Here is a 14,648-nt window from a genome sequence, read left to right as displayed (position 1 = left end):
TGGACAGGGTGCCAACCTGTCACAGGGCACAATCACACACAAGATGGAAATGCCAATCAGCCTACAATGAATGTCTGTGGAGGAGAACAAACTCCGTGCAAACTTCATGCATATAGTTAAGAGGCGGGATTTGAACCCCCAACCCCAGAGGTGCGAGGTAACAGTGCTAACCACTAAGTCATAGATTCATTTAGGCTCATAGTTCCTCTAAACATCCTGCAGCTTTCCATTTTCTGCTGTCTCTCAGACTATTGCATGCTGTAGCCAATCAGCAACAAACGTGTAATATTCAACAAGTTCAACATGTTCAATGAGGACCTTTCTGTTACGATATAATGCTGTCGTGTTTTTGGTTTTGTTGTTGCTTTTTCTGATTTCTCGTTGCATTCTTGGTGTGTTCATGTGCCACTCTTCACCTTCAACTGCTCACTCGTATCCTGTCTCGACTGTAAATCGCTTTGGACGATTGCAACGGCCAAATGAGGTAAATGTAAATGAATTGATTCATGTGTTCATTTTTATACATTTAAAATGAAAGTCATGATATTTGTTATGACAATAACTCGCTGAATGGCTATGGAATTTGGAAAATTACTACAAAATTTATCTCTATCCCTGCTTGGGATTATTTACTATACAAAAGGATTTAGTAATCATGTATATACAACAAAGGTAAAAAAAAAAAACTCGCACAGTTCCTAACTAGAGTGTATTAGTATTTTAGCTTTATGTTGTAGTGATTCAGACTAATGCACATCGTATTAGTTTAAATAACAATTCAAATTCGAGGACATATGAACTTGTAAAACAAGCACCTATGTCTAGTGTGTTTGTGTGCATGCGTGTGTGTGTGTGTGTGTGTGTGTGTGTGTGTGCATTTGGGAGGTTAAAATTTGAGCTGTAGATGTACACTTAGCCATAGTTAGCTGCGCAGAACATGATTACACAAGTGTGTGGGTATGCGAATGTGTGCGAGTGTGAGTCACTCTATTTGAAACACATGATCAGTATCATGACCTACATAAGCAGTCACAACACAACACAAATAGCAAGCTGCTTATACACTAATCTGCATTTACTGCATGTCTTATAAACACACTAACTCTTTCATTAGGTCTGCATGTGTCAGGAGCGAGAGTGGATACAGTTGCAAAAATGTGCTTTCATTAAAAACAAGAGCAGAATGTCAAACAGGTTGAAAATGTTAGGCAAAAGCAGAGTCAAAAAGCAGGCTAGGTTCAAGCAATCAAAACTAGAATCACAAAACCGGAGGACGAGGAAAAAAGAGGAGAATATCAAACAGGATGAAACCATCAGTAACGACAAAAGGCTTGATACATCAAGAGAAAGGTTCACTGAACAATACTTCATGGTTCGTGTGTTTGGAGTCTGTTTATATAGCGTGGGTCGTGAATGGAATCAGGTGTATTAAATCAGAAGTCAGGGGAGCTAGAACACGACAACTGGGAGCTGTAGTTCGGAGTGGTCATGTTTGTAGTCCACAATGCAGTATGGGAAGTGGAGTGTGTTGCTGATTCTAGCATCGATGTGAGACGATAAAGATAACTCACTGACATCCCAATTTACGTTACCCTCTTTTCCGGTTTAAATAATTGGCATGGTCCAAATAAAACTATTTACACATATATATAGTACAGTTTGGGGTTAGAGTCCAGGGTTTAGCTCAAGGCCTAAGAACAACACTGAATAATTTACATGGATTCTAGTTTATTCCACTAGTCATCAGATTTCCTTAGACTTATTAATCAATGTACCACTATAGAGACATATTTTAATAATGTTATTTAAACGTCTTGTTTTTATTTATGTATGTATTTATTATTTCAAAAAAAATCTTAAACTAACTCAGTTCATACATATTCTTAAGAAGTTATTATTTAAGACTGACATTTTTAGTGTCAGATGTTTAAAGAGTGCTCACATTTTAGAGGAAAACCTCTAACCAAATTAGCAAAATGGTGGAGTTATACCTGTAAATTACACCTACACCTACACAGAGCCATGCACCTCCTTCTGTAACATTAAAAACTTTAAGGGCCCTATTTTTGTGATCATAATATAAAATTAGATATACAATTGTGGCGTTTGTAGGCTTAACAGATTGTTAAATGACTAGCCTCCTAGTGGATGCTATCTCTGTGCCCATGAACACTACACAGTAATTAGATGTCCTGCTTCGTTTATGTTTGGCTTGAACACTAATTACATATAGATGCAAGTATGGTTCTGTGGTCGTTATAGCTCAGACAGCCACCAGGGGTGGTGAAAATGAGCTGGATAACTATTTGTGTACATGGGTATGCAGGCCAAAACCTTTAGAACAAAGTCACAAAGTGAAATATGACATACAGCCATTCTCTTAGGAACTTTCTTGCTGAGTACCCAATGGATCAGCACTGATTCCAAATGACAAGAAACCATGGTAGTTATCTGGGGTTCACAGAACCACATTGCTTTCTAGTTATTTCACTCCTCCCAACCCCTAGGAGTGGGTAACTTATGCCAAAACCTGGATAACCTATGCATAACCACCACATTCATCCCCAGTGGGGAGGCAATGGTATAGATTAGATGGTATAGAACCTGGAAAAGATACATGGGGATGCCCAGGTAGCAGCAGCACTTACTTCCTGGAGTGACAAGTCTTTAATTAATGGCCATGACAAGGAGATTCTCTTCATAGCACTCTACCCACTACTTTGCTGAAGCGATTGCTAGCAAAAAGGCAGTATGTTGCATAGGCTTGAAAGGACCCAGGGATCTTGGAAGATGAAGGCACTTCACCCTTTTAAGAGAGGTTGTAATAGGTTTATTAGCCTCCAGAAAGATGCCGTTGATGGTGCTCTGATGATCTTTGATGGCTGCAACATACATCTTTAGTGTAAAGGTGATCTTGTCAGAGAAAGGTATTCTGGGAATGGAGCAATACACTGGATCTAGTTGATGAGGTGCACACCATTTGTAATACAGCTTCCACCTAAGGGCATACAAAGCCCATGTACTAGGGACAGCAGATCTGTTCAGGGAGGAAGCCACCAGGGTGTCCCTATCACTAGCAAAAGCAGCATTGGATAACAAAGTCTTGTCCCAGCAGGCTGTCCGGCTCCACCAGGGAGAACCACAATCAGCAATGTGCTGACCTGGTATTGGCAATGAAATCCACCTATGCCTTGCCAAGTTTTTCCCAGATCTGGGACACCACTTCTGGGTACAGACACCACTCTCCCTCTTGTCTGCTGCACCATTGCACAAATTCCATCTGGTTGGTGTGTTCAGATCTCACACGGGGAGGGGCCACATGCCAGCCAGTAAAGGTCTGTGGTGACTGTCTCTCTCTGATGGGGCACCGCTCCCAAATGGACGCATTCAGTTAGAAAAGCCTTGCTTCTCTAGTAAGCTAGAGTCTGTACACCTCTCACTGTGACAATGACACATCTCTGTTTGTGGGTCTAGCCATAGGCTGATAACCCCTCTGAAATGTTCTCAGTTCCAGCAAGCCCATTGTAGAGTGGTTGCCATGACTAGTTTAGAGCCTGTCCTGTGAGCCTGTGAGCTTTCAGAGGCCGGCCTGTGCATTGCTGAGACCGGAGTTGAGTCAGTCCAAAAGAATCTCTCTGTAGACATATGATTCTGTAAACGTAGCATCCTCTTGCTCCACTGATGAAGACTAAACATACAGTATATAAGGAGGAATCTATTGCAGGACATTAGACATATTAGTCAATACTAAAGCTTTGATTTCAGCATGGGTCGATTAGCCACTTGGTGTAGCGTGAAAGAATGTTATGTGGAGGGAAAATCAACTCCAGCCCCAGTGCTGCATATTAGTCGAAATCCAGCTAACTTAGCAGACCAAACCAAGAAGTGTGTGTGTGTAAGTAAGAGAGTGAAACAGGAAGGTTCAACTTCACGGAGACGCATATGGTTAATCCTCTTTAAGGGGTCTTCTACTGGGTATTTAACTGATCTGTCTTTTTTTGTTTGCATTCATGGTTCTTTTATTGTCAATCCCAATCTCTTTCTCTCTAATCCCTTGTTAAACCCCCTTTTCTACCTTCCTTCCTGCTTGTTTTTCTCTATGTAATTCTGCCTTGCCTCGCTGGACTTTGTGTTTGAAAGGAGTTTTGTGTGCAAATGACTTACTATGCAAAAGCAACATTTTAGATATGCAATAAACATCATAAACATTAGAAGATAAGCGTCATCAATGGGTTAAATTAGACAGTGCAGGGGAACAGAGACCACCCACTTTTAGTTATACTATACTAGTACTATTATTTGTTGGAAGTGCCTAGTTATGTCTAGTACCAAAAATATAACCATCACTAACTTGAGATTTATCCACAGGTAAGCCAAACTAGCAAATGGTTGTGAAAAAATCAACGTCACGTGTGCAGCACACCAAAAGTTATTTATTTATTAATTTGTCATACATTTTTCATGCTTCTTTTGGGGCAACAATCATGCCAATAAACATTTTTCAAATTAAACCGTGCATTCACTTTATGTCCCTTAATAAAAACGCAAATTAATATATTAAAAAAAACATGCAATGTGATATTTTGAACATTGTATAGTAGCACAGAATAGTAGTAGCAGCAGAATAAACACTTTTTCCCTTTTCTTAACACCGTAATTTTTTAAGTAGTGCAATCAAAAATATCAGCCCCCTTACAATTAATATTTTGTGACACCTGTCCTGTAGAGAATAACAGCACTGAGTCTCTAACAAGGTTGTAAACACATGTGGAGAGATCTTTCATGGAGATCTCCTCCATGCAGAACATTTTAAGCTCTTTTATGTCCTTAGATTTGTGTATGTGTAAGTATGCTTGGCTCATCATCTTGCTGAAAGCTCTATGGCCAAGTCTGAACTTTCTAGTAGGGGCAGGCACTAAACAGAATTCAAGATGACATCAATCCTCAAAAAGGCCCCTGAACCATCAGGCACAAAACAGCATCGCTGATCGACCCGCTTGTGTCTTGTAACAGCTTGTTGTTATGAAAGTAGCATTTAACACTTGATTTTGAAATTTGACAACCACAAGAATCAAGCAAAAAGGGCTCTTTTTCCCCTCCTTCGCCATTCTCCATGGCTTGCTTTCTTTAATTTCTTTGCATTTTGAAAATTTCTTTAAATAATGAACAATTATAATGAAATAACTGGGTTTCACAAAATTTTCATTAAATTTGCGTATGTAATTGAAATAAATAAGGTAATTAAACTTGAATAAAAATTAAAATCCATGTATAAAATTGCAGTAACTAATTGCCAATTATGTAATTTGAAGCTGATCAACTGAGCTTTGCATTAGTGTATAGTGTATAGTTTAGTGTATAGTGTCCTTATACATAAATTTACACAAACTCAGGAGCTCTCATAGGATATGAACCTTTTTCCGAACTAACAGCATTTTCCAGAATACAATATTTCTGGTGTAAATGCCCTAACAAACGATTTATAAATAAATTCATTTGTATCCAACTTGATAAATGAGGAAGAATGCTTGTGTGTTTAAGATGGAATAAGCACTTTTTTATTTTATTTGTGAAGTAATATTACATGCTGATATACATAGGCTATAGAATGATTCTTCCATAAACATTGCAATCTAGGGTTCTAAATTTGTGATTATTTCCAAAAAAATGTTATTTAAACTTCCACTATGGCAACAACCTTGGTGAATGCAGATCACATTTCCAGATTATATACTAGGAATTATAATCACATCATAATTTGGGAAGTTTAATGTACATTGTAGGGCCACAGTGTGCATGTTGGCAGCATATGGCACTCAGATTATCAGATTATGTGATGAGGGAGGTGACTCAGAGAGACAGATCAGCTAATTGATTAGACAGCAGGGACTTACCTCTGCAATCCTATTCTCCTCTAAACACACACACACACACACATATACACGGTCAGTCAGTCCTCATTTCCTCTCTCATCACCCTGAGAAACAAAAGAAATGCATAACCTGTTTTTGAGTCTGTCTGTTGCTCTAGTTTTAATGTAGCCAATCAAATGTTTCACTAGCTAGTTATAAACAACTTTATTTTTCTTCTAAATTGAAAAAGAAATTGCATATGTTTGCATAGGTTCCCTGAAATCTGCAATAATATTCACTTCATCCTAGCAAAATAACCTAAACAAGTACTGAAACAACCCTTATCAAAGTAATGTGGATTCCCCCTAGTGGAAATAGCAAGTGCAAATTGTTGAGAGTGTGTTATACTGGAACACAGCCTTAGTCTCAGAAACTGACTAGATGGCATCTTACACAATGTGGCCATTTTTACCCATTTGTATACAATAACCAGTACGACAAATCTGGATTGTCATACCATTCATGACAATTCTAATTACATGGTATGCCCTAAAGGATAAAGGCAGTTCTAAATACATTCTGAATAACTGTATAGCATGAAAAGTGTAAGTTAAGTATTTGAGCATTCTTTCTTTGCATCCAATTAAGATTCTTTATTTTGGATTGATCAGGTTTCACTGAGCATACAAAGAGCAAAAAGGAGAAGCCTGTTGGACAATCATGAGTCTCATATGTCCATTGAGAGACTAAGTTACGCTAAAGAAAATGGCATAGTTATGCTTTCATTTCCACCCCTATGCAATCATTAGCTTCAGGTCTGTGTACAAGCCACTAAAGAAGCATATCAGTGCTTCATGTAAAGCCTGGATGAGGAACAATCCTGAAAAAAAAAAACAATGACATCCATGGAATTAGGCAGAGATATTTGCAGAATTATGGGAATCTCCTATCCTCTGGCTGCAATTCCCTTGAACAGTAACTCTGGCTTTAGCATGGGTGGGGTACAGACTCCACCACCAACTCAGCCCTGCCAGTCCAAACAGCAACTCAGCCCTGCCAGGCCCCACCACCAATCCAGCTCTTCCGGTCCAAAAATCAACCCAGCCCTGCCGGGCCAAACACCAACCCAGCCCAGCCAGGTGCCACCTCAACACCTATCCCTGGCAGGCTTCACCACTAAGCCTGCCCTGCCAGGCTCCACCATCACCAGCCAGTCCTGCCAAGCTCCACCACCAAACTAGCCCTGCCACTCCCAACACCAACCCAGCCCTGCCAGGCTCCTCTATGAACTGAGCCATGCCAGGTTCCTCCATCAACACCCAACCCTGTCAGTCCCAACACCAACCCAGCAATGCCAGGCTCAATCATCAACACTCAGTCCTGCCAGTCCCAACAGCAACTCAACCCTGCCATGCTCCACCACCTACTCAGCCTTGCCATGCTTCACCACAAACCCAGCCCTGCAAGGCTTAACAACAACCCAGTCCGGCCAGTCCAAAACACCAACCCAGCCATGCCGAGCTCCTCCTTCAACACCCAGACCAGCCAGTCTCAATAGTAAAATCACCCTGCCAGGCTCCACCACTAATACAGTCCTGCCAGACTCCACCACCAACCCAGCCCTGCCAGGTTCCTGCACCAGTCCAGCCCTGCCAGGTTCCTGCACCAGTCCAGCCCTGCCTGGCACGAAGTCACATGCAGACCTGCTTAGTTTTTATGCGACCACTAGTGCACCCTAGCCAAACAATATCAGAGTTGACAAAGGACTACTGTCACCAGAGGATGTCTGGTCTTATCCAAAAACTGCCCCCAGAAAACCAGCTTGCCAAGGAAGAAAAGAGTGCAAAACAGCAAACTGACACAACAGTGAAGCAGGCATTAGAAGATGAAAAGAATAAGACACATTTTGGCAAAAGGCTCTTTCAGAAGAAAGAGTAGCAAGTGCAGTGTGTGAAATTCAGTAAATGGGCCACACAATGCAAATTATGTGGGCCAGAACTGTGACTCTGAAGAGTTTGATTAGTCAGATATACAGTAGACTATTTTGCCAAATGCCACTATATTCCAATATTGTTCATTTCAGAGAGCAGCTTTCTACTATAGTTCCTTACCAAGTTTATTGATTATTGATAGGTCTTGGGGGGGGGGGGGGGGGGGGGGTTGTGATTGGAAGGGATAACCTGCAGTTGTTTGCCATGGAGTTTGTTGAAAATTCCCCACTGTAATATATTTTGCATTTGTGGGCAAAGTCACCATTGCATAGCCTCTGCTCTGTCCATAAGCCCATACTGAAATAAGATAGCAAGATATAATAAGTACAAAATATGTGCTTGATACTTCATTATTTCATTTGGTATGACATTTATTCCATTGTGATCTACCCAAGAAATGTATGGAACAGTCAGAAACGTGACAACGTGGCCCTCCTCTCCCTCGGACCACCATGCTCAGGCATGTATGGTATAAGAATTCAAATACTTCAAAAAGCAGCCATGGCATATAAGTCTATTTGAGCTGCCTTTACTCAAAACTGGTGCTCTATAATTTATTCTGAGATTTGCATGTTTTAGTTGTTGATTCAAGAGTTCAGCAGCAGCGAACCAAACCCAAACCCCATGTAACACCCCCTTCCCCCAGTTTTGATGTTTTTCCAGAGCCTGTGTCTGAGAGAATTCAGGATTCAGTGGTGAGGTTTGTCAGAGTGCCCAAAATTCCCACTGGTACTGCCATACTAAGTAGCATATCAAATTAGTATGCCACTGTAGGTCAGAATAGTTGGTCAAAAAACCAAGGGCCTGAAACTACATACTACCCTACTAAACATTACATCAGAACTGGATGCCAGAATAGGTTCCGAACCATATTATCTAGAGTTCTGTTTTTTGTTTGTTTTTTTGGATATTTTCTGGGTTTTTTTGAGTAAGAAAAGTCAGTATACTGTTTTACATATAAAAACTGTGACCCAAAAGACTACAATCATATGCTTTTCAAGTGCTTGCGGAAATAGAAATGCAAGAAATAATAGAACTTAATTCATGTGACATCATATAAGGGGGTGTGTTTAACATCAAACCGAAAGCTGGCCTCAAAAATCTTGAGAAGCATGGTTTGGTAATTTGGGACAGCATGGTTCAGGTTAATTAAAATACAATAAATTAAGAATGAAAAAGTGAAAGAATATAATGTATGCGTGAATGGATGCATGAAACACCCAACAACTATGGTTAAATGATACATTGATTTATTTTATATGCAATAAATTGTGTTTTTATGAAGCATTTTAAGAAACAGGTAAATAAGGCATAAGACTGGGAAATACAGAATGTTACTTAGGCTTACTACTTAGTATGCAGAGATTTTTATCTAGTGTATAGTGTTCATATTATTTTAGAGATTATGTGTTGATATATATATATATATTTTAAATCCTATGTTATGTTGCTACTGCAAGAAAAGAAGTATAACATTATTATGTTACTTACACTTTAGTCATGGTTTTCTCCTGTGATTATTAGGCCCACTTTATAACATATATTGAATTTTAGAAAAGAAGAATGGTAATGAATTTGGAAAATAGTGAGCATTTTTTAAATCCAATGTCCAGATTTAATGTATCAAAGCATTAGCAAACATCATTTAAAATAGGTTTCTATCAGTTTTGACAAAAGGGTAAGCCATGCTTCTTCAGAATATGATATGAACATTTTTGCTTCACATGTAGAGTCAACATCTTGAGGATTTCAGAAATGTATCATGTGATTTGCTCTAATAATGGCAAGAAAGCTTATACTGTAAAATACTGGCTGTAAATTTGACAGTAATTTACATTTTTACAGTAAAAAAAAACTTTTCTGAAGCAGCTTACAATTGATGCATGATACAACTGTGCTGAAGGTTAACAGACTGGCATCAGATGTAAATTGCTCCTTCTTCTTCTTTTCTTTTCTTTTATTTAAAGCATCAGCTAAATGAGCGAATGTACTGGAGTATGTTATGTTATAGCCTACTATGTAAGATATTACAGTACTTTACTGTAAAGACGTTTTACAGGTGTTTGCTGTAATTTTTTACACACACACACACACACACACACATATGTAGATGAGATGAAAGAGACATACAAAGAAAGACAGAGGATGAGAGAAAAGAGGGTGAAAGACAAAGACAGAGGGTGACAGACAGGCATAGAGAACGACAGAGTGAGAGATACCTGCAGAGAGAAGGACAAAGTGAGTGCAACAGACAGACAGAAGGTGAGAGATACAGACAGACAGAGAGAGAAAGAGAGTGAGAAAGGCAGAGAGTAACTTTTTTCCCAGAAAGTACTTTCACCCTAATATATAAATTTTTATTATTAATAAATACATTTTATATATATATAATTTTAAGTATTTTAAGTAGCCTCTGCTCTGTCCATAAGCCCATACTGAAATAAGATAGCAAGATATAATAAGTACAAAATATGTGCTTGATACTTCATTATTTCATTTGGTATGACATTTATTCCATTGTGATCTACCCAAGAAATGTATGGAACAGTCAGAAACGTGACAACGTGGCCCTCCTCTCCCTCGGACCACCATGCTCAGGCATGTATGGTATAAGAATTCAAATACTTCAAAAAGCAGCCATGGCATATAAGTCTATTTGAGCTGCCTTTACTCAAAACTGGTGCTCTATAATTTATTCTGAGATTTGCATGAGTTCAGCAGCAGCGAACCAAACCCAAACCCCATGTAACACCCCCTTCCCCCAGTTTTGATGTTTTTCCAGAGCCTGTGTCTGAGAGAATTCAGGATTCAGTGGTGAGGTTTGTCAGAGTGCCCAAAATTCCCACTGGTACTGCCATACTAAGTAGCATATCAAATTAGTATGCCACTGTAGGTCAGAATAGTTGGTCAAAAAACCAAGGGCCTGAAACTACATACTACCCTACTAAACATTACATCAGAACTGGATGCCAGAATAGGTTCCGAACCATATTATCTAGAGTTCTGTTTTTTGTTTGTTTTTTTGGATATTTTCTGGGTTTTTTTGAGTAAGAAAAGTCAGTATACTGTTTTACATATAAAAACTGTGACCCAAAAGACTACAATCATATGCTTTTCAAGTGCTTGCGGAAATAGAAATGCAAGAAATAATAGAACTTAATTCATGTGACATCATATAAGGGGGTGTGTTTAACATCAAACCGAAAGCTGGCCTCAAAAATCTTGAGAAGCATGGTTTGGTAATTTGGGACAGCATGGTTCAGGTTAATTAAAATACAATAAATTAAGAATGAAAAAGTGAAAGAATATAATGTATGCGTGAATGGATGCATGAAACACCCAACAACTATGGTTAAATGATACATTGATTTATTTTATATGCAATAAATTGTGTTTTTATGAAGCATTTTAAGAAACAGGTAAATAAGGCATAAGACTGGGAAATACAGAATGTTACTTAGGCTTACTACTTAGTATGCAGAGATTTTTATCTAGTGTATAGTGTTCATATTATTTTAGAGATTATGTGTTGATATATATATATATATTTTAAATCCTATGTTATGTTGCTACTGCAAGAAAAGAAGTATAACATTATTATGTTACTTACACTTTAGTCATGGTTTTCTCCTGTGATTATTAGGCCCACTTTATAACATATATTGAATTTTAGAAAAGAAGAATGGTAATGAATTTGGAAAATAGTGAGCATTTTTTAAATCCAATGTCCAGATTTAATGTATCAAAGCATTAGCAAACATCATTTAAAATAGGTTTCTATCAGTTTTGACAAAAGGGTAAGCCATGCTTCTTCAGAATATGATATGAACATTTTTGCTTCACATGTAGAGTCAACATCTTGAGGATTTCAGAAATGTATCATGTGATTTGCTCTAATAATGGCAAGAAAGCTTATACTGTAAAATACTGGCTGTAAATTTGACAGTAATTTACATTTTTACAGTAAAAAAAAACTTTTCCGAAGCAGCTTACAATTGATGCAGGATACAACTGTGCTGAAGGTTAACAGACTGGCATCAGATGTAAATTGCTCCTTCTTCTTCTTTTCTTTTCTTTTATTTAAAGCATCAGCTAAATGAGCGAATGTACTGGAGTATGTTATGTTATAGCCTACTATGTAAGATATTACAGTACTTTACTGTAAAGACGTTTTACAGGTGTTTGCTGTAATTTTTTACACACACACACACACACACACACATATGTAGATGAGATGAAAGAGACATACAAAGAAAGACAGAGGATGAGAGAAAAGAGGGTGAAAGACAAAGACAGAGGGTGACAGACAGGCATAGAGAACGACAGAGTGAGAGATACCTGCAGAGAGAAGGACAAAGTGAGTGCAACAGACAGACAGAAGGTGAGAGATACAGACAGACAGAGAGAGAAAGAGAGTGAGAAAGGCAGAGAGTAACTTTTTTCCCAGAAAGTACTTTCACCCTAATATATAAATTTTTATTATTAATAAATACATTTTATATATATATAATTTTAAGTATTTTCCCCATTATATATATATATATATATATATATATATATATATATATATATATATATATATAGTACTGTGCAAAAAGTCACATACAAAGAAATGCTGTAGAGCAAAGATGCCTTCAAAAATAATGAAACTAAATGTTTCTACACTAAAAAAAATACTATAAAGAGCAGTAAACAGTAATAAATGAAACAAAGTCAATATTTGGTGTGACGATCCTTCGCCTTAAAGAAGAAATTAGTAGTCTCAGGTACAGTGTGTGCAGTTTTATAAGGAAATGAGCTGTAAGTGTTACTGAGCATCTTGCAGAAGCAGCCACAGTTCTTCTGGAGACTTTGACTCTCACACTCGCTTCTTATTTTTGCAGCGAAACCCAGCAGCCTTCATTATGCTTCATTACTGAAAAGTGTCTTTTATGTATATATGCTGCTTTCTTTACTGACATACAAACATTTTTCTGTAACATTTAATTTTGTGCTGGAAAACTAATGTTTGGAATTTGAAATGTTTTTGTACTGAATCAATAATGTAGAAGTCATGAAATAAAAATCTATAACAAAGTTTGTACTAAAAATATAGGGTGCCTAAGACTTTTGCACAGTACTGTATATATATATATATATAGTATTTTTTCCCATTGTATCTGACTTCAGCCTATGCTTTGTAAGTATGCTGTTTTCTCACACTCCTGAGGATGCTAGTGTGTGTTTGTGGTGGGGGACTCACCTGCAGGGAACGGGTTTGGTTGTACCGTGTGCAGAAACGCGTGCACTACGTGAAACAGCACGTCCACGGCTCCGGGTTCATAGTGCGCGTGCGTCTCGTACACCACCGCCGGGACAAAGCCGAAGTCCAGCGTGTCCTCGTGAGGAGCCTGCGGTTCCCCGCGCGCGGCACCGGAGCCCAAACTCCAGCAGCACATCACCATCATCACCATCATCATCATCCTCATCCTCACCATCATCATCATCATCATCATCATCATCCACAGACCCAACTTGTGCTGCACGCTTTTAAAAAGCCCGACACAACTTGTAGCACGGAATACAACAGGTGCACTGCTTCACAAGACGTGAAGCCTGACTTCTGACTTCTGGAGAATGTTATGAAACAGATGGGGATGTTTCAGCAAGTGCAGAAAACTGAAAGAAGGAATCTAGAGGCTTAGACCTGGTTGCTGTCAAGTCGGTTTTACGGCTCACATCCTGAGTGCACGCGCTCCGCGGTGCGGTTTATTCCCTTCTGGAAGCTTTTCTCAACTCCTCTAATGCACAAGCTCGCGCCAGAGAGGCTAGACTGTCTGACGCGCGTGCACGCTGGTGTTTGGACGCTCGTGCATGTGTGTGTGTGTGTGTGTTCTGTGTGTGAGCGCGGATGAGCTGTGTGCAAGTTCAAGTATCAGCAGGAAAAAGTGTTGGGGTCAAAAGTTTACATACACCTTAATGCAGAATGTGCAAAATGTTAATAATTTAAAAAATGCAATAAAAAGTGCATTTTGTTTTTTATTTAGTTCTGCCTTGAATAAGCTATTTCACATAACAAATGTGTACATACAGTCCACAAGACACAATAATAACTCAATTTACACACATGAACCAATTCAAAAGTTTACATACGCTTGATTCTTGTAATAGTGTCTTGTGATAGTTCTTCATGAGTCTCTTGTTTTGTCCTGAGCAGTTAAACTGCCCACTGTTCTTCAAAAAATCCTGCACATTATTTATTTTCTGGCATCTTGTGCATATGTGATCCCTTTCCAACAGCAGCTATATGATTTTGAGCTCCATCTTTTCACACTTAGGACAACTGATGGACTCGTACACAACTATTACAAAAGGTGCAAACATTCACTGATGCTCAAGAAGGCAACACGATACATTAAGGGCCAGGGGGGTGTAAACTTTTGAACAGGGTGATCTGTGTAAATTGTTATTTTGTTTAAAGATCTTTAAACATTTAGTACTGTCCTTCAGAAGCTACGTCAGATATTTACATGTTTCCCAGAAGACAAAATGATACCATGGGACTGGTGCTTGATTCTGATTGGTTGGAATTGGTTAGTGTTGACACAAGGACTTCTATGACTGACGCTCTGCGTAAACAATTAAACAAAATGTGGGTAATGGCAGATATGGTGAAGTTTGCTTAAAGAAATGTTTATTTGACGTTTTTGGAAGGAGTCTCCAGTGTCAGCACTTTGTAAGTCAGAGTGTTAGGAAAGTTGTAACTTTAAGTTGTCTGGTACAGGAAAGCGTTCAAGACAGGGTTTCTTGGTAACATGAAAAACGC

At 38.6% G+C, this 14,648-nt stretch overlaps 1 protein-coding gene across 9 annotated transcripts in view; it reads right to left on the bottom strand.

Annotated features, from left to right (window-relative positions):
- Window positions 1–13,770, bottom strand: part of prom1b (prominin 1 b) — a 55,361-nt gene extending 41,591 nt beyond the window's left edge. For 3 of the 9 annotated variants that reach the window (XR_008301212.1, XR_008301211.1, XM_053231122.1), the window contains exon 1: window positions 13,086–13,768. Coding sequence is in view for 7 of the 9 variants with exons in the window: in XM_053231122.1 (XP_053087097.1) it covers window positions 13,086–13,344 (259 nt within the window). In the remaining 2 variants the exon portion in view is untranslated. Of the gene's footprint in view, window positions 1–13,085 lie in introns of all 9 variants that reach the window. The other 6 variants (XM_053231124.1, XM_053231127.1, XM_053231125.1 and 3 more) reach the window with 5 other exon arrangements.
- Between the last annotated feature and the right edge of the window lie 878 nt (window positions 13,771–14,648).

The sequence above is a fragment of the Pangasianodon hypophthalmus genome, chromosome 28, assembly GCF_027358585.1.
Source record: "Pangasianodon hypophthalmus isolate fPanHyp1 chromosome 28, fPanHyp1.pri, whole genome shotgun sequence".
Classification (NCBI taxonomy): Eukaryota; Metazoa; Chordata; class Actinopteri; order Siluriformes; family Pangasiidae; genus Pangasianodon; species Pangasianodon hypophthalmus.
This window is presented reverse-complemented; position numbering and strand designations above follow the sequence as displayed.